General features: G+C 42.1%; 1 protein-coding gene across 1 annotated transcript; it reads left to right on the top strand.

Annotated features, from left to right (window-relative positions):
• KLHL12 (kelch like family member 12) lies at positions 1-27,935 on the top strand. Its single transcript, XM_041773397.1, has 12 exons — positions 1-156; positions 2,035-2,268; positions 6,366-6,519; positions 7,556-7,773; positions 13,236-13,385; positions 14,828-14,942; positions 22,841-22,947; positions 24,013-24,208; positions 25,140-25,298; positions 25,610-25,708; positions 26,042-26,228; positions 26,410-27,935. Exons 2-12 carry the CDS (start codon positions 2,074-2,076, stop codon positions 26,534-26,536), a joined length of 1,707 nt encoding a protein of 568 aa, XP_041629331.1. The 5' UTR covers positions 1-156; positions 2,035-2,073; the 3' UTR covers positions 26,537-27,935.

Raw genomic sequence — 27,935 nt, 5'->3', positions numbered from 1 at the left:
TGAGCCCGGGAGACCACGGTGACGGCTCCGGGGCCTGCGGGTGGGGGCGGCGGCGGCGGCGCCTGGGCTCCTCCTGAGCCGCCTGCTGGCCCCGCGCCCCTCGGGGTCCCCGCGGGCGGGGGACGGGCCCGGCGAGCCCGCGTGGCTGGAGCCGAGGTGAGTCGGCGCGGCTGCGCCCCCCGCCCCCCGCCGTCCTCTCCCCCGGGGCGGGACGCGCGGGCGCCGGCGGCGGAGGGAGGCTGCGGCCGGGTTCCTCCCCTCCTCCGCCTGGGCGCCTCCCCCGGACCTGCCGTGGAGGCCCTGCCGGATGTTAGGGTGAGGGTGACCGGGAGGCCGGGGCGCGAGGGGCGGGAACCGCAGCAGGAAGCCTGCCCTGCGCCCGGGTGACCGCGGTGGGACGCCCAAGCCGTGGACCCCGGGCCCGGCCGAGCCCAGGAGCCTGCTCAGGAGCCTGCCCAGGAGCCTGCCCAGGAGCGTGCCCTGGTGCCTGCCCTGGTGCCTGCCCAGGTGCCTGCCCAGGAGCCTGCCCAGGTGCCTGCCCTGGTGCCTCCCCAGGTGCCTGCCCAGGTGAGCTTTCTCGCAAACGGGCGTCCGTGCAGGCTCCTGTCCCATCTCCGGGGCCACGAGTAAATAGGCTCCAGGACAGTCTCTTCGGAAACTGCCACAGGCTTCGGTGGATCAGCTCTTACCCTGCGACATGCATGTTGCAGGCTGTCGGGGAGGCCATACAGGGCGCTCGTGGGATGCTGTGCTGACATAGGGTTAGGGGAGGGGAGCACTCAGGACCTTGTGTGTGCTACTCCGAGATGATGGGTGCGAGTCGTGGACTCGTGAAGATCATACTCTGATTTTTTTTTCTGGGATTATTTCAGAAAATTTTAGATTCCAGATGAGACTCTCTTAATAACCATCCCATTTTATTCCCCCAGAAATTGTTCCTTGAAACAAAAAAAAGAAAGTGTCACTAAAAGCCTGTCAACAAAGTAAAAAGTACATTTTTTTTTCTTTTTTTAATATATGTTACTGAGTTTATTTAATTGATGCATGCAAGTGAACTTTGCAAGCGACTGGGTATGGCAGTAAAATTAGTAATGGAGTTTTAATAGGTTTCTGTCCTAATAAGTTAGGCTCTTAGTTTCGCATACGAGAATTCCTACTGCACATTTACTAGTAACGTATTGGGGGACGGCCCTTCCGCAGAAGAGCTTCGAGAACTTAATCACGTGAAAGTCCATAGGTAAGCTTGCAGTGTCTCCATTATTCAGGGTATCATTTTAAGAAGAAATCCAGGTATGTTTGGAAGTTATAATTTTGGATACTTCTTTCGAAAAAAGTACACTTTCACTGACTCAGGCCTTTATCGCTCTAAGTCAAATACACAATTTTTCTTTTCTTGCATTTGATTTCTAAGTATTTAATAACTCCTGTAGTAGGAAAAAATATATAAAACAAGGCTGTTTTCTAAATATTTGTCTATTTAATCTACTCAAGGATATTAAATAATAGTGGTAATCACACCTTTAGGAAATTTGGGGGTTTTTAAAAATATTTTGTTTATTTATTCATGAGAGACACAGAGAGAGGGGGGAGCAAAGAGACACAAGCAGAGGGAGAAGCAGGCTCCATGCAGGGAGCCCGACGTGGGACTCGATCCCAGGTCTCCAGGATCACACCCTGGGCTGAAGGCGACGCTAAACCGCTGAGCTACCGGGGCTGCCCAAGTTTTATGTTTTCATTTTATCATTTGACATGACAGCATTGTGAAGCTACGCAAGATATGTGTGGCTTCTATTTACAATAGTTGAGTGTTGATTGTAATAAATGTCAAGTGGTAGGGGCGCCCCATATTAGAATTCAGAGGAAGAGGTTGTGTTTACTTGGGATAGTTAGTGGCTGGGTTGTTGTGGGAAGACCAGTAATAGGCGTACCCTCTACTTGCATTTGGGTCTGAGGAAGCGTCCTTAATTGTGTGGAATATGTTTAGTTCTCCTAGTCTTCAAGCGAGCTCTGGGTTTTTTCCTCTTGTACTTGCAGAATCCAAGGACCCCTTTCATTCTTTCTCCATATTGCTTGATGGGAGGCATTATGGCCCCCAAAGACATAATGACAAATACTCATGCTAAATCCATCCTCAATTCAATGAACTCTCTCCGGAAGAGCAATACCCTCTGCGATGTGACTTTGAGAGTAGAGCAGAAAGACTTCCCCGCACATCGAATTGTGCTAGCTGCCTGTAGTGATTACTTCTGCGCCATGTTCACTAGTGAGGTAAGTGGTAAGTTACCAGCTCGCAAATGAAACTCACACTTGTAACCTTATGGTTGTCTCATTTCATTGAATGAAATAGTAGAAATTTGATGTAGTAGGGAATTCCTATGGTATATGGTCCAAATCTGTCTTTTGACTGTGTCTTATTTTCCCCATCTCTAAGTCAGGGGTGATAGCAATATGCGATCACACACAGTTATTGTGACAGTTCTTTGAGAAAACCACATCTGAAGTATTTAGAACAGTGTCTGGCATGTGGTAAAACACAAACGTCAGCTACTAGATTTTACTTATTTCTAAAAATTGTTTTGCTGGGTTTTTTTCTCCTTCTAAAATCAAATATTTTTAAGTGAATACTAGGGGAATAAAGGGAAGGGGAGGAGAGAAGATGCAGTCCTCATCCAACTCCACCCAACAGTGTATGAAGAAAATCAACATTTGTTCTACCCATGTAGATTTCAGATGGGAGGAGGACTTAATGACTTCATGACTGTGTAGGCGTGTGAAGTACAACTTGGAAAAAGATGCTGACTATGGAGTATAAGCAGTTAAAGGGAATAAAGAAAAGGTTGACTGACAAGATAAAAGTTGTGCTTATAGGTATTAAAGACTGTGGGGTGCCTGGGTGGTGACTCTGTGGGTTAGGTGTCTGCCTTCTGCTCAGGTCTTGATTCTGGGCTCCTGCTCCACGGGGTCTCTGCTGCCCTCTCCTCCCCCCAGCACCCGAGTATGCATGCTCCCTCCCTCCGTGTGTGTGTGTGTCTCTCTCTCAAATCAATAAATGAAGTCTTGAAAGGCTTTAGGGGTTCCCGAGTGGCTCAATCAGTTAAGTATCCAGCTCTTGGTTCCGGCTCAGGTTGTGATCTCAGGATCCTGGGATTGAGCCACTCCTCCCCTCTGGCTCCCCTTCAGCTCCCTACTCACCACGGAGTCTGAAGATTCTCTCCCTCTGCCCTGCTCCACAAATAAATAAATACATCTTAAAAAAAAAAAGATTGGTTTAGTAATTGGCAGAGCACTGTAGAGTGAGGCCGTTGAATATATTGTGAAGTACTGTTAGAAAGCCAAACAGCAGAGAACACTGCACTTTTCTATTTTTTCAAAATCTCAAGTCTGATTTTTAAATTTTAAGTCAATTATCTTGAATTTTTGTTAAAGATTTATTTTAGAGAGAGAGAGAGACCACACAAGAGCAGAGGGAGAGACAGAGGCAGAGGAAGAAGGGAAACAGATTGCTGAGCATGGAGCCCGTCACAAGGCTCGATCTCAGGACCCTGAGGTCATAACCTGAGCCCAAATCAAGAGTCAGGAGTTGGATGCTTAACCAACAAGGGTCCCTTGTCTTGAATTTTTTTAAGCTTGAGTGAAAATACACCAGTGTGTATTATATCATGTACATATACTTATATATATATACTTATATATATGCCTGAAATATTACATTACGTTAGTGTAATTTAAAAAACAATTTTTAAGAGAGTGCACACAAGTGGGGGGTGGTTAGGAAGGGTGGGTGGGGAGGGGACAGAGGGAAGGAGAGAGAATTTTAAGCAGGCTCCATGCCCAGCAGGGAGCCTGACCCAAGGTCAGTCTCTCAACCCTGAGATCTTTACCTGATCGGAAATCAAGAAGAGTCCAAGGCTTAACTGACTGAGCCACCCAGGAGCCTTTTTACAAATCTTGTTACAAATCTTGTTAACCACCAGTGTTTTCTTTAGTTACTCTCATCTCCTTAGTGAAGATGTTGCTGTTGGATCTGAATAGGAGAGGTGGTAACATAAAAATGACAATAACTTCTTTTTATGGGCCAGGTACTGTGTTAAGTGACTGTTGTATTTCTTTCACGCTAGGATTAGATGTTACCATCTCATTTTACAAAAGAAGAAACAAGGTCTCAGATATTAAATGACTTGCCTAAGGTCACATGGCTTATAAATGGTAGAGATGGGGTTTATTCCTAAATTTTCTGACTCTAAACCCAAACAATATATGCCATATTTGAAAAGCTATGAATATATGCCATATTGCTTCATACAAATCTTACTTGCCTTATACAAATTTTAACTTCTTTGCTTCCTCAGCCTCTGATATGTGGATTTTTATATTCTATAATTTCAAAGCAAAAATAGTTTATGATGCTCTGAGCCGGTGCTCGGTCACATGGCTGGTAGAAAAAACATGGAAACCTGACAGATATTCCAGCTAATTCAGGCTAATTTTAAAATGCTCTTGTGTAATACAACATCACACATCCCTGTCCCATATTGTGCTCCAGAAGGAATATCTGCCCAAGAGCATCAGAAGCACTTGGCATTTAACTGGGTAAGGAAGGTTCTCTCAGCAGCTGCTGAGCATGAAGTACTAATGGATCAGGACTGCTGACTACTAATTATATGTTGTGCATCCTGTTCTTTGTCAGCTTGAGGAAAATTAGTCTGTCTTTACTCTCTCTGCACGTTGAAATCTGGAGTTCTATAAAAGAATTCCTTTTTCTCATCAGTGATTATTTTATAGTCTTTCTTTAAAAACTGCTTTTAGGCAAGAAAATACCAGATGGTTTTGTCTTTTATTTTTAGGAGCAGTTGATTTAAAGGAGAGGGTTCGGAGACCTGGGTCTTAGGCTCAATTCTCTTAGCTGAGCTGTGTGAATCCTGGCAACCATATAACTTCACTGGGTTGATCTTTAAAGTAAAGTAGTTGAACTAGATGGTTTCATTGTTCCCCTCTAGCCCTGAAATGCTCCTCAGATGTGGTCCAACTGAAAGATCATTTGAGTGAAGCAAGAGGGACCTCTGAGTTTTATCTGTCTCTTACTAGTTAAGAGAGTTTGGTTAAGTCACATAACTTCTTTGAACCTTAGGTCGTTTATGTCTTGAGTATGAATAATATCAGAACTCTAAGTCCTTATCAGGTTGCCGTGAAAATTGGGTGAAGTGATAATAAATAAGAAATGATAGTAAATAAGTAAATAAGATAGGAAATAACTCTCAGAAAAATTATAAAGCAGATGTAAATGTAAAATACTATAAATTTCTCTGAATTAATAGTGAAATATTTTCATATTTAAGTTATTTAAGAATAGTTTATTGAATAATAAATTTCTGGAATAAATGTACTTACATATTTTTGTTTGTAAATATTTTTTATTATGTGCAATGTTAATAAAATTTTAGTTTTTCCAAAATAATATACTAGTGACATTTTTAATGTCAGGGATTGATTTTGTCAATGGCTTTGGTAGAGAACACTTTTTGATTATTATTTTGGGCTGATGGAGGAATCAAAGATGATAAAGACATTTAGTTCAGAATTAAAGTACACTGGAGTTTTGTGAGTAATTTGAATTTCTAATTAAGGTTAAGATGTAATAAAATTTTCATAAGGTTATCGATTTTCAGATAGTTTCCTGTCCTATAAAACTGAAGATTTCCACCCTTATTCAAACAATTTTCTATGTTATCTGGCATCTTCAATATTCATAATTCCAAGAGTATATTCTAGACTAAACATGCCACTAACAATAGAGTCGATAGAGTCAATCCAATATTTTGAGAAAGTATCAAACAAGTTCCTTATATTCAGACAGTGTCACAGTAGAAGGGCCCCTTAAGATGACCTGCATCTTTTGTCATTACCAAATGTAGTCTAAAGACAAATAGAACAATACTGAGTAGTTTTAGAGAGTCTGGAGCTGTAAGCCACAGGGTTCTCTACAAGCATGAAACTTTATTGAAATTTTGTGTTTTATCTTAAAAGCTCCTGGACACTGATAGTATTTTTGTGGAACTTTTGCATTCTATTCTGTAAAAGCTCTAGGCTTGTTTTATTATGAAGGCAGCATTTTAAATTATTCACTGGCAAAATTGATATTCCACAGTGTCACCTCGCCGTGTGCTCTTGGGTTGCATACAGCTGCCCCCAGTTTGAAAAGCTACCAGATATATGGCATACTTGCTTTCTACAAATCCAACAAATTAGACCATAACTTATTAAAGCTGTGCATTCGATTAATGTCCCTTCAAGCTCTTAGATATGAGATTCAGCCTTTCTTTTGTGGGATCATAACCACCATTATTTCACACCCTTTGAATTTTCAGCTTTCAGAGAAGGGGAAACCTTATGTTGATATTCAGGGTTTAACTGCTTCTACCATGGAAATTCTGTTGGACTTCGTGTACACTGAAACAGTACATGTGACAGTGGAGAATGTACAAGAACTGCTCCCTGCAGCCTGTCTGCTCCAGCTGAAAGGTACGGATGCTAACGTTGCTGACCTGCCAAGGCAGCCTTGGAGATGTTTAAAAATAACGATATGAACTTAATTATGGACGTTATGGAGACAGACTGTGGGTGCTCACATTTACTTCCTGTGGCACAGAAGATCAGATTTCAGTCGTAATATAAAAGAACGTCTCCACATACGAATATTTGGCTCTTTAGAAGAGAGCATTTACATCTTTTCCATTTTTTAAAAAATAGAAGAGGGAATGCTAGACATATTTTCTTACATGTATGTACACAAGAACTCTGCAAGGAAACACAGAAAACTGATACTATTCACGGCCTTCATGAAAGGGAACTAGAGGGCCAGGTGGGTAGGGAGGGTGGGGGATTATTCACAGCAAACCCTTTTGTACTTTTAATTTTTGAATCATGTAAATTATCTATTGAAAATTTAAGTGGACACATAAAAATGAAAGTACATAATGTTTTTACAGGGTTAGACATTCCTGTTCCCAGTCCATCTTTCTTGCACTAATATTTCTGTGATTTTCAGTTTTTCTAAACACGTGGTTGAAAATTTTCTTTTTTTAATATGTAATTGAAAACTTAGGTTTGTACTCTGAACTTTCCAATTAGAGAAATAAAAGATTGGTGTTAGTATCTCTAACTTTTCCTTCATAGGAGTCTTTCAGTAAGTTTGCATATAGAGTAAACTTAGGCACATTATATTAAATTGTGATTGGTTTTATAAAAGCTTGATTCCCAAGAGTTGTATGGGCATTTTGGATTAATTGTGCCAGTGTCCATAGAAACAATTTGTCTTACTATACTTATTTTAAAGCTGAATCAGACACAGTTATAAAGGCCTTACTTGAGGGTCACATAGCGCAGGAGACAGAAATTGCATTTGAATTCCTTAAGCATAAAATTTCTAACCTGATCATTCAGTATTGAACCAGGATTCCTCTGGTACCATGAAGAGAAGGGGTTTTGATCCAAGAATGTAGACCAGTTCACACCTGGTCAAGTATCCTGAAGTGTTCATTGTCTGTGTTTGTCCTAGGTGTGAAGCAAGCCTGCTGTGAGTTCTTAGAAAGTCAGTTGGACCCCTCTAATTGCCTGGGTATCAGGGATTTTGCTGAAACTCACAATTGTGTTGACCTGATGCAAGCCGCTGAGGTTTTTAGCCAGAAGCATTTTCCTGAAGTGGTGCAGCATGAAGAATTCATTCTTCTGAGTCAAGGAGAGGTGGAAAAGCTAATCAAGTGTGATGAAATTCAGGTATAAATTTGGCTTGGTATTAGGGTTTCTTCAAGACTGGGCCATTACAGAACTTGGAAAAAGCAAGGTGGAATTACTGTGCTTCTATATAGCAGGGCATCTGGAGTATCAATATTGGCGGGCAGCCCCGGTGGTGCAACGGTTTAGTGCCGTCTGCAGCCCAGGGGCGTGATCCTGGAGACCCGGGATCGAGTACCACGTCAGGCTCTCCGCATGGAGCCTGCTTCTCCCTCTGCCTGTGTCTCTGCCTCTCTCTGTGTGTCTCTATGAATAAATAAAAAATAAAAAATCTTTTAAAAAAGAAAGTATCAATATTGGCTCCACAGGTTTCACTCAGAGCCCCTGAAAGTATATGCCAAATTTATTTGCACTTTTATGGGAGGGAGTTAGCCACCTTCCTCAATATATGATCCCAGTGGTGAAGAGTCACTATTAAAGAAAGTAGAGGGATCCCTGGGTGGCGCAGCGGTTTGGCGCCTGCCTTTGGCCCAGGGCGCGATCCTGGAGATCCGGGATCGAATCCCACGTCGGGCTCCTTGCATGGAGCCTGCTCCTCTCTCTCTCTCCCTGTGACTATCATAAATAAAAAAAAAATTTAAAAAAAAAATAAAATGTTTAAAAAAAAATAAAGAAAGAAAGTAGAATAAGATATTGGAAGGAAAGTAGATTTCTGTAGAACACTTCTCTATTACTCATTCACTCATTTTACAAATGTTGAGAATACAGCAGTAGATAATCTCAAACTCTATGTGCCAGATGCTATGGATCCAAAAGTGAGTAAAATGCAGTTCTCGTTTTCAGTAATTCAGTGTAGTGGTAGAGACAGACAAAAAGACAAAACTTAAAGAGTCTAATGAGAATAATGAACTTATTCAAAGTGAAGAAATTAGAAAAAGAATTAAACCTTCCAAGTTAAAATTAGAGCAAAAAGGAAGTGAAAATAGGTTGGCAATCATAAGCAGGCAGCAGATTCTAAGTGGGTATGAGGGGGTGGGAAGAAGGGACATGTGAACTAGGCCTGGAAGGAGTCATGTTTCACCGAGCAGAATAGAAACCACCTGTGGGTGGGCAAGGGTTCAGGGATGTTCCCCAGCAAGAAGGATCTTCGTCAGTCCTGACGCTAAGTCATAGTGCCAATAGTTCAGCAGTTTTTATCGCATAGAGGTGTGTAGTTTGGCTAACAGTTGGAGTGAGAAGTCCATTATAGAGCTGTAGAGGTCTTTGAAGCTCAAGGCATTAATCTCTAGTGGTCAGATTCTCTAGTTAGTAGCTCCTAGAAAATGCCTAGCAGAGCCAAGTGATAGGAAAGAAGTCCATCTGTAAGGTTTTGTTTCCTCCAGTCAGGAGAAATTCAATTCTCTAGAAACGCCAAGAGTTCATTGGTTTTCCTCTCATTCTCCTTAGATAATAATAAAAAATGAATTTTGAATTAGTGGATTCCCAGAAGTTAGTGGCACTTCAGTTGAAACAAGAGATAAATTGAAAAGAATCAAAGCCTGATAAATAGTCAAAGTGTTATAGAAGGAATTTGCTAAAAAAAATCCTACAATATACTTCCGTAAACCAAATGATAACCTATTTTGTTAAAACTAGGATTCTCATGTAATATAATAAATAGTCTTAAGAATATTTTTTATCAAATTATAGCCAACTTTTTCTTTTTTGCTTTCCCTACTTTTTTTTTTTTTTTTTTAAGATTTTATTTATCCATGAGAGAGGCAGAGACCCAGGTGGAGGGGGAAGCAAGCTCCCTGTGGGGAGCCTGATATGGGACTCAGTCCCAAGACCCTGAGGTCACACCCTGAACCAAAGGCGGATGCTCAACCACTGAGCCACCCAGGCGCTCCCCCTACTGACCTTTTCTTTTCTTTCTTTTTTTTTTTTTTTTTTTTAAAGATTTTATCCATTTATTCATGAGAGACACAGAGAGAGGCAGGGACACAGGCAGAGAGGGAAGCAGGCTCCATGCAGGGAGCCTGATGCGGGACTCGATCCCGGGTCTCCAGGATCACGCCCTGGGCGGAAGGCAGAGGCTCAACCGCTGAGCCACTCAGGTGTCCCCCTACTGACTTTTCTGAGGGAAAATTGGTTAAGGCATACTGGTGACATTGTTTCCAGCTAACGAGGAATCATTTTCCAGTTTGACATGGTGTCATATTAGTCCAGAGAAACTGCTGTTACAAATGTTACTGAGCCAAATATTTGCTAAAGTTTTGTTCTCACTCTTGCTATGGCAGGACATTGTGTCCATGCACTGAAATTTCACATAGAGACAAATGGCACATTCTTCTGACTTGCAAAACTGATAACTTGCTAGGATATCTTGATTTGTCTTGATTTATCCATACATTAGAAAATAATAGTGAATAGAATGAGCACTAAAGACTTGGAAGTTCACTGCACATAATAACAAAAGAGATAAACTTACTAAACATTTACTGTTGGTTCCTTTATTTAATTTTTATTGGGCACTTACTGTATGTCCAGAACAGTTCCAGGTGCCAGCAATCTGACTGTGGCCAAAGCAGATAAAAATCCCTATACCCTGGACTTTCCTTTCAATGGGTACCATTCGTGGAATATCACACCTTATGTAGTTCTCAGAACTGTCTCTGTTTTTCAGAGGCAGAAACTGAGGCTTCTAAGGTACCTACCATACTAGAGCCAGTGAGTGGTAGAGCTAGGCCTCCTATCCGGGCAGTCTGGCTCTGGATTGTTCTGTTCCAAGAAACTATGAGCAGATTGCCTAGTTACTTTCTAATTGACCAAATCAGCAAGCAGTTACAGCAATCACTTATTTTAGAACTATATAGACTTTGGAATAAAATTAAACGGAGACCAGGAAGAGCAAAAGACTAACTTTTTTGTTCAGAAACTGAGGTGAAAAGAGTTTGAGAACTCATATATAATCTTTCTTCAGCATCTGTCAGGACTGGTTTTTTTTTTTTTTTTTTCTGGAAAGACAGCAAATGGCACTTTTTTTTTCCATGTACCAGTCAGAAAGAGGAACCAGACATATTACTTCCCAACTAATACTTCCTCTTAATTGTATAAAACGATAGTACTTAACCTAATGGGAAACAGTATAATGTAGTAGTGAAAACAGCATGGTCCTTAGAATCAGGCTAGGGTGTATTTTGGCTCTGTGACATGTGTTAACCTAACCACTGATCTTCAGTTTCCTCTTCTGTAGATAATAGTCATGCTTAGTGCATAGGGCCATTCTGATCATTAAATACAAGTATCCGTGCCTGATACATAAAATAGTTCTCTGTGAAATCTATTATTAGGAAATTTTTCTTCGCAGTGAGGCATTGATGTAGGGGTGTTTTCCTCCTAATTTAGCTATTTCTCTGCAATTCTAGTTTATTCTGTCTTCAGTAAGATCAAGGATCTCTGTTCATGATTGAAAAACAACATTATAAGTTGATATATCTAATTTAACCTAGAATATGTCAGAGCTAGCATGTAGCTGTTTATAACTATTAGCTTGTCATTCTTTAAAAAATTTTTTTTTTTTTTAGTTGTGGACAGCCTTCTGCATCTAATCCATCAGTAGGCTGGTCAGTTTGACCTCTCATAAATTCAGTGCATAAATTTCTATCACCACTGCCATAGTCTAAGCACCCACCACCTTTTGCCTAATGTGCCAGAGGAGGCTCTAACTGATGTCCCAGCCCTTGGCCTTCCACACTGTTCTGCCCACGGTAGTCAGGGTAATCTTTACAGACCTCAGTATGCTCATATCACAAGCTTGGGTGAAACCTCTTAGTAGGTTTCCCGTTGCTGTTAGAGTGAACTCCAGTCTTCTAATGCTCTCTCTGAGCTGGCCCTTGGTCACCTCTCCAGCTCGATCTTTTACCATTCTTCTCTGCCTCATTCACTCTGCCCCACCAGCCTTCTGTCATTTCTCACACGGTCAGTTCGTTTCTGTTCTAGGACAGTGCTATCCAGTAAAACATCATGCGAAGATGGAGAGGATCGATAGTTGTGCTGTCTGGTGTGCTAATCACGAGCCACATGTGACTGTTGAGCGCTTGAAATGTGACTAATGGGACTGAGAAGCTGAGTTTTTATTTAATTGTAATCAATGTAAATATAAATAGCCATACATGGCTAATGGCTGTCGTACTGGACAGTACGGCGCTAGGGTTTTTGCTTGTGCTCTTCTGTTTGCCTTGGAGTACTCTCTTACTCTTCCTGGCTCACTGCTACTCATCCATCAGATTGAAATCTGTTTCTTCTGCAGGGAGGCCTTTTCTGACCCATCAGTCTAAATTAGGAAATCTCATGTTGTCTCTCTCTCTCTCTTTTTTCTTTTTAAGATTTTATTATTTATTCATGAGACACACAGAGAGAGAGGCAGAGACACAGGCAGAGGGAGAAGCAGGCTCCCTGCTGGGAGCCTGATGCAGGACTCGATCCTGGGACCCCGGGGTCATGCCCTGAGCCCCAAGGCAGGTGCTAAACTGCTGAGCTCCTCAGGGATCCCATCATGTTGTCTGTCTCATAGCTCCTGTACTTTTCTTGCATGGTATATAATGACAGTGGGATTGTTCATTTTACTGTTATCTCCCCACGTAAAAGCAAAGTTCATGCTAATTTGTTACCGATGTATAACCAGCTTCCAGCACTGTGCCTGGCACTTAGTAGATGTTTGGTAAATCCAGTGAAGGAACATTCTGAAATATTTTCTCTATTTTTAGTTCTTGGGAAAAGTCCACAGAGTGATGTCTTAATCTAGGCACTGTCATGTTCTGGAAGGTATCTCAAAACAGATACGGTCCCCAGGTGGTTAATTACGTATATCATCTCAAAGCCCAGCGCCTGCCAACTGGTAATTGTTCAGATACGAGCTGACGATTCTTTGGAAACTGCAGCGCTATAGCATAATGATGTGAGAAGTTCCTGCCTTACAGGCTTGATGGAGGAGTTGGGGAGCAATTCTGGAGGTCACTAGATTATTACACTTAACACAAGTTGTTTTCAAGAGCCGATTTTGGAGGTGCCTGGCTGGTTCAGTCAGTAGAGCGTGCAGGTCTTGGTCTCAGGGTCATGAGTTCGTGGCCCACATTGAGCACTAAACATACTTTAAAAAAAATAAAGCCAGTTTTGAATAGGGCAACAGATTCCTCCCCCCACTGTAAAGTCTCAAAAATGACCAGAAAAAAAAATTTAGGAATGGAAAAACCTCTGAAGTAAAAGCTGACTGGTGACTGATGGTTTATTTGGCGCTGTCTCAGATTCTTTACCCCATTCGACTGCAGCTCTTTTGTTGGTCTTAGTCGTGTCAGACAAGAATGGTTTCCCAAGAGCGTAGCTATTTCTGGAAGAGAGGAAATGATGGTGGTAGGGAATGGGGAACAGGAAGGAGACAGGCACCAGTAAGGCACCATTACTTTCTGAGATTGTGAGATGATTGGAAAAGCAGAGTTCCATGAGGTGTAATTATACATTTATAGGTAGATTCGGAAGAGCCCGTCTTTGAAGCTGTCATCAACTGGGTGAAGCATGCCAAGAAGGAGCGTGAAGAATCCTTGCCTGACCTGCTGCAGTATGTCCGGATGCCCCTGCTGACCCCCAGGTACATCACGGACGTGATAGACGCTGAGGTAAGACATGCAAAACACAAAGGATCCAAAACCTTGAATATCTCTTGCAGCTTAGTATTGTGTACTCAGGCCTCCCAGTTAGCCTATCTAGGAATGCCGGAGACGGTGGTTGCGAGGTCGTCTCCCCACAATTGCTTGGCAAGTCAGCCTTCTGGAAGTGGAAATCTAGGGTTTTTCTGTTTTCTTGTCTTTTTGTTTTATATATTCTTATGTGTTTTATATAAGCAACATCAGATGATAACGTCCCCTTCATCAAACATAAGTTGTTCCAAACTACTCTAAAAAAGATGATTTATCAAGTCTCTGTTTTTGACCTCTTGTGAAACCAACACAAAAGTAGTTTAATGGATTTTAATATCAATATGGGTTATACTGTGGGTTTTTTTTTATACTGTGTTTTTTTTAATAAAAGTGTTTCTCTAGCCCAAGTTCTTGGTGTGTGCTGTGTTTTCATAATGTTTGCCATATATATCACCGATTGACCTAGACCATACTTTGGCAAGTACTGCTGTTTAACATACAGGTGAAGCCCAGGTCAGTGAATGCATTCCTTCTGGCCCAGCCCCAGACCTCTTGGGGACTTAACTACATATATAGTTTTCCAGGTCACGTTAGAAAAATTTCAGGCTGGTTAGTGCCATGTGTCAAACTCTTTCTCATATTTGTAATTTCTTTCTAGCAACTCCTGTAGCCATCATGTCTATTTCTTTATATAGTGATCCGTAGCTCAGACTCTCGAGTCAGACTCAGGACTGAAATCCCAGATTGACCACTCGTCCTGCCCTGAGGGAGCCCAGCGTCACTCCCCTTCTCTCTCTGAGCTCCTCTACAGCTCCTCACTGGCTGAGCCCAGCCAGAACCCAGAGGGCCTGGGGACCACACGACCTACTTCATGTAGGCCAATCTCCTAAACCAGCGAGCAGAGTGGAGAAGGACGCAGAGTGAATCTAGGGATGTGAAGAGCTGCCCATTACAGAGCGCCGTCAGGTGGAGACAGAGGCATTGTGACGGTGCCATGAACCTTGGGGAAATTATTTCAGATAAGATTTACTATTTCTTATCATCCCAGGAATTAACAGAAGCCTTTTGGTTGTCCCTTAAAATTTTTATTAACTATTACGCACTTAAGTTTGTGTAATCACTGGAAGGATATACAAACAAACAAGTAAAAGTAGTTAATGCCTAGTGCTGAGGTGGATAGGGAAGATTCCTCAGGATTTCTTTTTATGTCATTTGATTTTTGAACCGTGTAATGATATATTGTCTATTAAAAATTTTTAGTTTAATTTGTGGAGACTGCATAATTACTAGCAGCCCTTCTGGAACCACAGAGCTTTAGAAACTGGTTTTCTCTACCAAGAAGTTATTTCTTATATGTGCCATTTATATTCATTTTCAAGATGTGGCCCCTGTGGCTCATTCTACCATCTGCTGTGTTTCAGCCTTTCATCCGCTGTAGTCTGCAGTGCAGGGATCTAGTTGATGAAGCAAAGAAGTTTCATCTGAGGCCTGAACTGCGAAGTCAGATGCAGGGACCCAGAACGAGGGCTCGTCTAGGTAAGCTGGCATCTTGGCAGAAGGAAGGGATATTTTTCAACTCCCCCTTGCCAGGTGGCATGATGTAGTTAAAAAGAACATTCAGGGGATCCCTGGGTGGCGCAGCGGTTTGGCGCCTGCCTTTGGCCCAGGGCACGATCCTGGAGATCCGGGATCGAATCCCACATCGGGCTCCCGGTGCATGGAGCCTGCTTCTCCCTCTGCCTGTGTCTCTGCCTCTCTCTCTCCCTCTCTCTCTCTCTGTGATTATCATAAATAAATAAAATTTAAAAAAAAAAAAAAAAGAACATTCAGGAAGAAATACAAAGACCTGTTTCGGACCTGTTTTTAATCTTTTAGTAATGGCGTCCTCTTGGACAAGTCACTTCACCACTCTGAGCTCTCCTATAAACTAAGGATACCTTCCCTATGTATTTGACATACCTGGAGGATTAAATGGAATAGAGTGTGTAAAAGCACTTTCTAAATTGTCGAGTATTATGCAGCATGAGTTATAATTTTATTTCACTATTTTTGGAGTCCTGTGAATTAGAAATTATTTCAAATGCCAAGTTGTATTTCGCCATTCTGGAATAAAAAGAGGAAGAAAAAGCAGCAGGACAGTATAAAGTACAGGGGTGTTGGTAGTGACGTGCAAGAGTTCAGAGCCTGGACTCTGGAGCCAGACTGTGTGGGTGCAGATCCCAGCTGACTGCTTGGCACGTATATTAACTTTGGCAGGAAATCTCACCTCTCTGTGCTTCAGTTGCCTCCTCTCTAAAGTGGGATCATAGTTTTACCTCAAAGGTGGTTATGAAGAGTTAAATGAAGTGATTTATGTAAAAGGCTTGGGCTGGTTCTTGGCACCTGACAAGTGCTGTATACATTAGCTGTTATCTTAGCAAAGAGACTTAGGTTCAAATCACAGCTCCACCAATGACTGGTTGTTTGACCTTGGGTAAGGTATCAATTTATCTGAGCCTGTGCTTCTGCCTGGAAAGTGAGGATACTAATGTCTTATTTCCCTGGATGTTTGTGGAGATTAAATGGGATGGTGTATATAAGATGCCTGACATTGAAGCTGACGGGTAGTAGGTACTCAGATATTACCTCACTTCTGTTTCCTGTCCTCCCTATTCCACTATTATAGGTTATAAATGATCTATGGGGTGGTGTTTTGTTTTTGGTATTGTCTATTTTTTCTCTTACCTAACTGTGGACTCGTGTATATGAGAGTGTTAATTGATAATTAAGCTGGTTCACTGATAGTTTGAAGTAGAATGATGATTCGTGCGTGGGCAGCCCGGGTGGCTCAGCGGTTTAGCGCCACCTTCAGTCCAGGGCGTCATCCTGGAGACCTGGGATCGAGTCCCATGTCGGTCTCCCTGCATGGAGCCTGCTTCTCCCTCTGCCTGTGCCTCTGCCTCTCTCTCTCTTTCCTCTCTGTGTATTCTCATGAATAAAAAACAAAATCTAAAAAAAAAAAAAAAAAAAAAAGAATGATGATTCGTCCCCTGATTTTTTTTAGTGGTATAAGTACCATATGTCAGTGTATGTCAGTATGGAAATGTTAGAAATACAGAGAAGATCTTGAGAGATTCGAATGGGATTCTACATGCCCTTAGGGTTATGAGGTTATTTTTCTGAAGTTCCAGAAAACAAATTCTGAAGCTGTCTCCAGCTAGATTCTTTTTTTTTGTTGTTTTTTTAAGATTTTTCTTTCTTGAGACACAGAGAGGCAGAGACACAGGCAGAGGGAGGAGAAGCAGGCTCACTGTGGGGAGCCTGATGCAGGACTCGATCCTGGGACCCTGGGGTCACGCCCTGAGCTGAAGGCAGATGCTCAACCACTGAGCCACCAGGCGTCCTTTCAACTAGATTCTTATATTAGCATCTCCTTGTCAGTGTCTTAGAAATAAATTGTTCCTACTATCATGTTCTCATCTCCCTTCATAGCAATTACTAAACCAGCTACCAGGATAATGACTCTTCTGCATACAGCATAAGGAAATTAAATTTACAGCTACATAAAGATGGCATTCCAAATAATGGGTGGGGATTTTGTCTTAGTTATTTACGTCTTACCCATAACTCTCTCACAGAGAATACAGTGGATTTTGCCATTTCTAATTTGTCACAATCTCCTTTTCTGAGCTAAAGAGCAATACATGTGGAAATGTCATCTCTGAAGCCTGTGATGTTAGCAATCCTGCAGTCGTATCTACTATAGTCCTCTGACTGCATCCCACGGCTTGCACACATTCCTATCTCCCCTGCCCAAATAATGACAAGGACACTGTCAAGATGCCTTGGCTTTACTAATGTGCTTTTTCATACTGTTTTTGTCAGGCGTTTTAGACATACTCTCCTCATGCTAAAGATAAAATCTAATTTAACAAGTCCCATCCCCTGCCCCCTCCTCCCCCGCCCCATTCATTGGCAAAGAACAAACAGGTTTCCTTCTTCTTTTTTTTTTTTTTTTTTTTTAATATTTATTTATTCGAGAGAGAGAGAGAGAGAGGCACAGGCAGAGGGAGAAGCAGGCCCCATGCAGGGAGCCCGAAGTGTGGGACTTGATCCCGGGTCTCCAGGATCATGCCCTGGGCCGAAGGCGGCGCTAAACCGCTGAGCCACCCAGGGATCCCAAACAGGTTTCCTTCTAATCAGTCCTTTCTCTAGCTCTTTTCATGTTAGTTTGAGTAGTAGTCCCCAACTTAGGGTCTGAAGACATTGAAACACTTAGAAGTTCTCTCAGGAGAGGAAGAATTACGAGGCACAGAACCATGGAAGAAATCACAGGATAAGGTCAGTGAGTTTGACTAAATAAAAATCATGCACAACATTGTAAGACAAATTAGGAAAGTAAATTTGTTACATCGACAGCAGAATCAAGTTCATTTATATATAAAGAGCTCATAACAAAAATACATGAGAGAAACACTAAAGAGTGTACTGGGATGCCTGGGTGGCTCAGGGGTTGAGCATCTGTCTTCGGCTCAGGAAGTGACCCCAGGGTCCCGGGATCAAGTCCCACATCGGGCTCCCCGGAGGAAGCCTGCTTCTCCCTCTGCTATGTCTCTGCCTCTCTGGGTCTCTTGTGAATACATAAATAAAACCTTTAAAAAAAAACAAAAAAGAAAGAAAGAAAAGAAAAGAACTGGAATTTCAAATTCAAGCATACTTATCACAGGGTTATATGTGATTGTTTATAATCTCAAACTATAATAACATCTGAAATGCCTAAGAATAGTAAAATTATGTATCAAAAGATTTTATTAATATCTTGGGAAAACTAAATATAAACAGCTGGAAGGGGGGCGCTTGCTGGCTCGGTTGGTGAAGCATGCAACTCTTCATCTCAGGGTTGTGAGTTCAAACTCCATATTGGTGGTGGGCGTAGAGATTACTTTAAAAACATAAAATCATAAAAATAAAAACAGGATATAACTAATATGGTCCCATTTATGTTTATAAATATTTAGAAACAAGCCTGAAAAGGAATAATCTCTTACATTTTGGTGTGTCTTCATATTGTGGAATTATGGATAAACATTTTTCATAATATTTGTCTATATTTTCTAAATTCTTTTAGCAGTGAGAATGTAGTTTATGTATGTTTTATAATCATAAGAAATATAACTTCTAAATCTTTTTAACCGGGGGGTAATATGTAAGTAAGGATGACAATTACATTAATCTTCAAGTTATGTTTTATATTTTCTAAAAGAAAATGGCTTTCGTGCTAGAAAGAGCTACACAGACTAAAAAAAGACATCAGAATTGACTAAAATGATGTTCATGGTGAAATCACTGGTGCTCTCATACTTCTCAAAAGTTCTGTTGGCATTTACACGTAACTCCAGCAGCAATGGGGAAGTTAGTTAGACGCAGCTTGGTAGATAGTCTTTTTTTTTTTTTAAGATTTTATTTAGTCATGGGGGGGCGTGCAGAGACACAAGCAGAGGGAGAAGCAGGCTCCATGCAGGGATCCCAACGTGGGACTCGATCCTGGGTCTCCAGGATCACGCCCTGGGCTGAAGGCAGGCGCTAAATCACTGAGCCACCGGGCTGCCCAGTAGATAGTCTTTTAAAACACAAGATCTAGGGACCTCTGGATGGCTCAGTGGTTAAGCGCCTGCCTTCGGCCCAGGTCGTGATCCTGGAGTCCCAGGAACAAATCCCACATCGTGCTCCCTGCATGGAGCCTGCTTCTCCCTCTGCCTGTGTCTCTGCCCGCCCCCCCCCCCCTTTCTATGTCTTTCATGAATAAATAAATAAAGTCTTTTAAAAAACCAAGATCTATCTTAGGAAAATAATGAAAAGGTCCTTCATGGCAAAGAAGTTTTGGAACCAATGGTTTAGGGCCCCAGACATTTAGAACCATAAAATCCCTGGGAGATTCACACTGACACCTCTGTCCACGTTGCACTGTAGACATATGACCAGAATGTTTACTGAGAAACTTTGAACTAAGAACAAATGCTGTTATTTCTCTGGGTTTTGTAACCTAATCTAAGTATTTCTTATCTGTTTCTATGTCTCCATCCTTCATAAGATGCCTGAGTGAAACCATATTATCAAGAAAGAGTGGATTTTTTCCTGGGTTTTTTTTTTCTGTTGTCATTTTTCATTTCTGGGAATTACATAAAGCAGCAGGAATTACAGCTGAAAACAGTGGACATTTTTTTAAATGTGCAAAACATAGAAAATACCTCTCAGCTGTGGAGTATTTTCATTCTCTTAGCCATACAGATATCATTGACTAGCATCACTTTTTTTTTTTAAAGAGTTTTATTTTTTAATTTTTTTAGTGGTGAGGAGGGGCAGGAGAGAAAGAATCCTAAGCATGCTCCACACATATCATGGAGCCTGACAGAGGGCTCCATCTCAGGACCCTGAGACCATGACGTGAGCCAAAATCAAGAGTTGGACACTTAACCAACTGAACCATCTAGGCGCCCCCTGGCATCCTAATTTATCTATAAAGGGAAATGTGTGTGGATAGAAGGACTGTTTTTATCTTCTCTAGTCAAGTCAAAGAGAGAAAAGAGGTGCCGTAAGAAAGGGGAAAATAAGAGAATGATGCCTCCAAAGAAGAAATAAATACTTTGTGGTCCTGGCCTCTCCCAGGTTGAAGGAATTTTATGCACAAACAAGCGTAAGTGAAAGGATCCTTTGTTCAAATGCTTTACTTTTCTAAAAGAAACTGACTGCTGAGACCTGCTTACTGGCTCACCTTGGAAAAGGGTTCATTTACTTTATTTGGCAAGTACACAAGAGAGATGCCCTCTTTAATGAGGTTAAACTTCAGGGTTCATTTTTGGGTTATTAAGAAAAATTTTAAATATATACAGAAACAGAAAAACCGATTTCCCCATAGCCATCACACCATTTCATTTTTTTTTTTTTATAAACGTGGGGCAGGCTCTTTCTTTTTTTCTTTCTTTCTTTCTTTCTTTCTTTCTTTCTTTCTTTCTTTCTTTCTTTCTTTTTTCTTTTCTTTTCTTTCTCTTTCTCTTTCTCTTTCTCTTTCTCTTTCTCTTTCTCTCTTTCTTTTCTTTCTTTCCTTTCTTTCATGATAGTCACAGAGAGAGAGAGAGCGGGGCAGAGACACAGGCAGAGGGAGAAGCAGGCTCCATGCACCGGGAGCCCGACGCAGGACTCAATCCCGGGTCTCCAGGATCGCGCCCTGGGCAAAAGGCAGGCGCTAAACCGCTGCGCCACCCAGGGATCCCCATCACACCGTTTCAACAATTATCAACGCATGACCTATTTTGAAGCAAATCTCAGGATGTAATTCCATCCATATATATTACGCTTTCATATGTATTTTTGAAAGATATTGCTTTATAAAAATATATCTAAAATGCTATTTAGATTTATTTAAAATGTGTCTAGAATGCCTCACTCTTCAGAGGAAACCCACAAGCAGTTCTTTATTTTCATCAGATATCAAGTACTTGTTCATATTTCCCCTGTTTCTGTTTGAACACTTAAGTTGCCCCAGTCATCATGATCCAGACAGAGAAGGTCCACATGGTGCATTGAGTTCCTATTTCTCTTCAGTCTCTTTTAACCCATGGGGTTTTCCCTCCTACTTTGGTATTTCCTTGCAATTTATATGTTGAAGAAACCAGGCTGTTTGACTTGTAGGATTTCCCACATTCTGGATTTTGCTGATTGCATTCATGCAGTGTCAGTATGTTCTTCTGTCCCTGTATTGTCTATAAACTGTATAAACTGGTGATTAGACTAGAGGCTTGGTAAATTTTAAGATTCAGGTTAATTTTTTATCAAGAATACTACGTAGGTGATGGTGGTGTACTTCCTATTTGAGCTAAGATTCTACTATAAAGTAGTTTCTTTGCTTTTCCCTAATGATTATAGTAGCCATTGATGATAATTGTCAGGGCCATTTACTTCATTAGGGATGTATCTGTGTTTTTGTCCGTTTATAGGTACTCCATTTGCTCTTTCAAGTTCAGTCACTTATAAGATCGCCTTGGTCTCCAAAATGCCCTCCTAGAGGGGATCCCTGTGTGGCTCAGCGGTTTGGCACCTGCCTTTGGTCCAGGGCACGGTCCTGGAGCCCCGGGATTGAGTCCTGCGTCGGGCTCCCGGTGCATGGAGCCTGCTTCTCCCTCTGCCTGTGTCTCTGCCTCTCTCTCTCTCTCTCTCTCTCTCTCAATCTCTCTCTCTCTCTCTCTCTGTGTCTATCATGAATAAACAAATAATTTAAAAAAAAAGCCCTCCTAGTAATTGAATTGTATGACATGCTCCATTCTCTCCATGAGCTCTAGTAGAGCACATGTACAGATCTTCTCAAAAGACTTTGCTCTTTGAAAAAGGGCAAAAGAGAATTATTTTATCATGAGAAGGCCTTATGGGAGAGGAGAAAATATAAAGGTCATCAAAATACCTACTTTGGGAAAATAGTAGAGAAAAAGACTCTATTTAAAAGACTGCTGTTATGGGATCCCTGGGTGGCGCAGTGGTTTAGCGCCTGCCTTTGGCCTAGGGCGCGATCCTGGAGACCCCGGATCGAATCCCACATCGGGCTCCCGGTGCATGGAGCCTGCTTCTCCCTCAGCCTGTGTCTCTGCCTCTCTCTCTCTCTCTATCATAAATAAATAAAAATTTAAAAAAAAAGATTTAAAAAAATAAAAAATAAAAAAAATAAAAGACTGCTCTTATGATTACCTGGCAGTTGTGATGACTTGGCAGGGAACATGGTCATAAAGTTGGCTAAATTGGAAAAATTCATGGAAAGAGATTTTTAAAAATCTATTACTTGGTTTCTTAAACTATAACTTCCAACTTCCTTGAGACAAGGATAGAATATTCTTTCCCCGTTACAAAACACTCCCATTTTGGGGACGCCTGGGTGGCTCAGTGGTTGAGTGTCTGCCTTCAGCTCAGGGCATGATCCCAGAGTCCCAGGCTTGAGTCCCACATTGGGCTCCCCTCAGGGATCCTGCTTCTCCCTCTGCCTGTGTCTCTGCCCCTCTCTGTGTGTCTCTCATGAATAAATAAATAAAATCTTAAAAAAAAAAAAAAACCACTCCCATTTTTAGTTTTACAGGCTGAGAAGATAAGGGAGCCCATTTAGCCCCCTACCTGCACTGAGAAACTCACTTATTATATCAACTAGAGTCCTCTAGATAGGTTGGAATGGTATGATGTGTTGTTCAAGTTTGCCTTCTGGAGTTTTATGTTGTCCTGAAATTTTAATTTCAGAGATCCAAGTCCTCAAGAGCTAGAGCCTCATTAAAAAAAAAAAATTTCCTGTTAGGCAGCCTTACGATGACTGTCCTATTTCAGATTGCTTCTCTGGGCCACATAAAATCCTACAACAATTTCTCCTTATGTTTCCCCTCAGATGGTGAAGTAACCTATGTATCTTCTCCTTTTGTCCTCAGGAGCCAATGAGGTGCTTCTAGTGGTTGGGGGCTTCGGAAGCCAGCAGTCTCCCATCGATGTAGTAGAGAAATATGACCCCAAGACTCAGGAGTGGAGCTTTTTGCCAGTAAGTAATGGTGGAACTAGTCATGGGGAAAGAATTTAAATGTCCTGAGTCCCTGACTCTAGATCTTAAGTAACCCAGCCCTAAAAATAGCAAAGCCTGGTAACAGCATGATGCTCCTTATGACAGTGTCATGCATGCACATGGTAGGTTCTAAATCAATCAGTCGTTATTGACCATTTAGATAGCAGATCAGACTTCAGAAATATCAAAGGCCCTGTGTCACATTAAACTTACCTGGCCCACCACTATTTGGGCACCTCCCTGAGCTATCTGTGTAACTCCCAGCTTGCTCTGTTAAACTGCACTCAGTGCCAAGTTATTTTAAATTGAACTACTGTTCACTTGAAGTCTAAAGTTTGTATCTTTCTCCCTTTATGTGTCTCCTTTTAGTGCTGGATGAACAATAATAATCTTGAGAAAACATGAACATCTCTTTTTATTTATTTTTTATTTTTCTAATGATTGATTTGAGAAAAGGATCCAGTAGGGGTGGACAGAGGGAAAAGGAGAAGGAGAGAAGCATAATTCTCACTGAGCATGGAGCCCAACACGGGGCTCAATCCCACAACCCTGAGATCATGGCCCAAGCTGAGATCAGATGCTCAATTGACTGAGCCACCCAGGCACCCCCAGAAAACATGGAAATCTTCTAACCTATCCTCCTAACTTTTAGGACCCCAGGCCCTTTGATTAACAGTTTGGGGATACTTTTCTACTTTATAGAAAGATACTATATATTCCAGTTCTTTAGCCCTGGAATAGACAGTGGAATAGAAAGGAATCAGACACTGGATAACGGAAAGACACTAAACTTTTTGGAAGCCTTGGAAAGAGACACCTGTCCAGAAGGGTTACATCTTTAAAAGCATCACAACAAGCAAGAGGGTATTCATTCAGCAGGCAATTGGAGACCACTTGAGGGTGAACCACTGTCTCAGGAAGGGTTCGTGGTGATAAGTGAAGAAGGAGATGGATGTAGATAAAAACAGGAAGGTCAGCAAAAGGTGGTAGTCTAAGACTTGCATGACTGAAATGATTTGCACCTCTTCTCTCCTGAATCCATAGAGCATCACTCGTAAGAGACGTTATGTGGCCTCAGTGTCCCTACATGACCGGATCTATGTAATTGGTGGCTATGATGGCCGTTCCCGCCTCAGTTCAGTGGAATGTCTAGACTATACGGCAGATGAGGATGGGGTCTGGTATTCTGTTGCCCCTATGAACGTCCGACGAGGCCTTGCTGGAGCCACAACCCTAGGAGGTATGCTTGGTGTGCAGGGCACTATTTCCATTTTGTTGGGCCGGATCAGGGTTCATACCATTCCTCTTGTCTGGCAGGAGCTTGAAATGTGGAGGATACTGGAAGGTTAAATATTTATTTTTGCTTTTGGAAATATTGTTACTAAAGCTTTTCAGTATTAATGGATATTTCAACACCGATGACAGAGTTGCTAAATCAAGTTCCAGTGCGCTCAGTGGAGAATTGGTGCTAGTTATATTTTTGCAAACTCCAGCTGGTCTTTGAATGCTTTTGAGGATTCCATCTGACCCCATTCTTTTTTACATGTCTTTTCTTTTTTTTATGATTTATTTATTTACTTGAGAGAGAGACAAGAGACAAAAAGACAGTCCATGAGCAGAGGGAGGGACAGAGAGAAAAGTAGACTCCCTGCTGAGCTCAGGGCTCAGTCCCAAGACGGGGATCCATGAGATCATGACCCGAGCCAAAGTCAAACATTTAACCGACTGAGCCACCCAGGCACCTCTCTATGTTTTTGTTTTTTGTTTTTTTGTTTTGTTTTGTTTTTAAGATTTATTATTTGAGAGACAGTGTGAGCATGTGCTAGTGGGAGTTGGGTGGGGAGGGCCAGAGGGAGAGGATCTCCAGCAGACTCCCTGCTGAGCACGGAGCCTGACGTGGGGCCTGATCCCAGGATCCTCCCAAGATCATGACCTGAGCCAAAATCAGGAAGGACGCCCAGCCGAGGCACGTAGCCCCCCCCCCCCCCCCATCTTTTTAGGTGTCTTAAACATGATGTCTTCCTTACCTATAAAACTTAATTGGCTTAGTCAAGAAAAACACTTTGGTTTTGCTCCCAAACATTTGAAAGACTTGTGGGGAATTTGCAAAGAGAGGAGTCATTAGAAATCTCTCATTCTCTAATAGTCTGTGATTCATTCATTCTGAGCAGATATGATCTATGTGTCTGGAGGCTTTGACGGAAGCAGGCGTCATACCAGTATGGAGCGGTATGACCCAAACATTGACCAGTGGAGCATGTTGGGAGATATGCAGACGGCCCGGGAGGGTGCCGGGCTAGTTGTGGCCAGCGGAGTGATCTACTGCCTAGGTATTCGGTCTGGGAGGCAGACATGGGCGGGAACTTCATGGGTGGCAACCTTTGGGTGGGGATCTCTTTTTATCAAAATGAAGTTCATAGACTTGTTTCAAGTAAAATCCTAGTCTGTCATCCTATTTTTTCTGTTAGCTGGGATTCTTTTTCGTGGAAGCAGGAAACCGGGTACTGTCAGATTTCTCTTTGGATTATTGGAACTCTTAAGAACTAAAACTGAAAGAATTAGTTGAAACACTGAAAGACAGATTGGGAATGGACATGAGGATTTCCCAATATTTCTGAATGGTCCGTACTTTGTTTTTCAGGAGGATATGATGGCTTGAATATCTTAAATTCTGTTGAGAAGTATGATCCGCACACAGGACACTGGACTAATGTTACACCAATGGCCACCAAGCGCTCTGGTAAGCCCAGTCATACCTAAGGGAGAGGACCATAGACCGTGCTGACAAATCTTTGTACATGCAGTGGTGGCCCAAAGATACGGTATCAGCAAATCAGAGTTGTAGTTCTTTCTTCACTTACACTTAGAGTAAATGAGGTTCCACATTCTCTCCTTTGCTTGTCTTTACATATAGTGGGAATAAAGACAACTAGATTATTCTAGGCCTGTCTGGCCTTTGTCCATACCCTCAGCTGCTGTAGAATTCAGCTAGCTTTCAGTGATCGTGTTTTGTTTTTAGAATTCTGATCCTGAGCCTAGTAGTGTTCACTTGCTATACCTTTTTTTCCCCCAGGTGCAGGTGTAGCCCTGCTAAATGACCATATTTATGTGGTGGGAGGATTTGATGGGACAGCCCACCTTTCTTCTGTTGAAGCATACAACATTCGCACCGATTCCTGGACAACTGTCACTAGTATGACCACTCCGCGATGTTATGTCGGGGCCACAGTGCTTCGAGGGAGACTTTATGCTATTGCAGGGTAAGGATTTGGAAGCCAGACCAGAGTCCTCAGGGATCGAGGACCACATGATCCAATCTGAATTTTTGGATCAAGACCGGCTTTGGGTTGGGGGAGACATCTCCAGTGGCAGCCTTTAATGTAGGACTGTATGGAAAGGAATAGAAAGTTCATTTTTTTCTTTTGCTTCTTCCCCATTCAGATATGATGGGAATTCCCTGCTGAGTAGCATTGAGTGCTATGACCCTATCATCGACAGCTGGGAAGTAGTGACATCCATGGGAACCCAGCGCTGTGATGCTGGGGTGTGTGTTCTTCGGGAGAAGTGACCGTTGTTGGAGCACCATCCAGAGCTAGTGACCAGTCCAAGGGACAGTTTACGGGAGAGTCAAGGATCCTTTCCAGAATATCTATTTCTCACTGTGTGCACAGGGTGATTACAAGCACCAGTGCAGTGATGATTGTACTTATTTAACACACACTCCACCTTGCGCTGGTAGTTGTCCCTGAGGAGGGTGGGTAACAGACACTCCAGGGAAGACAGTGCATACTGAATGGATCTGAGAGGCCAGGTCACCTCTTCTGGTCTAGACAGCACTCTCACGTGCTCAGGAGAATCTCTGTATCTGTTGTGCCTCGTGTATTGCAGACACTTAAGGTCAGTGTGACCTACGGAATGTGGGCAGTATCCAGCGTAGATGATCGGGAGGATACCAACTTGAGGAAACTGGGTAAAATCCAAGTCTTGTTTTCCAGGAAGATCTTTCCTAGTCTACAGTAGCTAGGGGCAGCAGTTCCGTTCTGGAGGATAACAAAGGGGAGAGCCCCCTGTCCCGCTTTGGGGGCTTGCAGAGAGACCTGGCACTCCCTTCAGGGACAGGGTTGGTATATCAGAACCGGGTTTAGAGTAAGGGACGTCAGAAGAATTTGATGGAAGGTGAGTGAACTGAGAACACCACTGAAGTATAACCTGGAAGACTGAAGAGAGGGTGGTCATACTGAAGGATCTTTTTATTTCCCCATGGACTTTCTGAACCAGAATGGTGCACATCTTGGCACCAGAGACTGACAGAGTAAGAGTGAACGAGTGTCGGGATGGGCAGAGATGGAATGAAAGTGGGAGTTCGGTATGCCTGGGAACAAACTAGAAGTACCTGTGATTTTACAATCGTCTTATTTCCTGCCAGGGCTCATCTACCCGTGGCATGGTTTGCCTTGAGTAGGTGAGACACTATCTCTCTGTGTTGATTCAAATACTACTACACTATTATACTTCATTACTATTTATTTGGGGTGGGGTGGGGGTGGCAGCAGCCAAAAAGTTCAGCTACCTATTACTGCCCCATTCTTTTAAGGGCACCCTTCTGCTGAGAAGTGGTTTTTACTGCTGTGTTTGGTACAGTTCATCCTTTTCCTACTATAAGGCCCTCACCTGTCCTTAGGGTGGATTTTATTTATCCCAGGACAGAATAATCAAGGACAACCAAAATCCTTTTGTTAGTTCCAGTACTTGCTATCACCATTTCTGAGCCACCATTCAAGGCTCCCCCTGTGTTTTGGAGTGAAATTCTTAGTTTTGTGGGTATTGAAAGTGTGGGGATGTGATAACCTAAAGAAGGATGCACTTTCCCTTTATTCTGAAATTCCACTTTTTTCTCTTTCCCTGAGTTGTATTGACCTCAAGAGTTCATTTCCTTTGTATTTTTTTAATAAAATATTAAAAATCAA

This window comes from Vulpes lagopus, chromosome 1, assembly GCF_018345385.1.
Source record: "Vulpes lagopus strain Blue_001 chromosome 1, ASM1834538v1, whole genome shotgun sequence".
NCBI lineage: Eukaryota > Metazoa > Chordata > Mammalia > Carnivora > Canidae > Vulpes > Vulpes lagopus.
The sequence above is the reverse complement of the archived record's forward strand: the minus strand, read 5'-3'. Positions and strand labels throughout refer to the sequence as shown.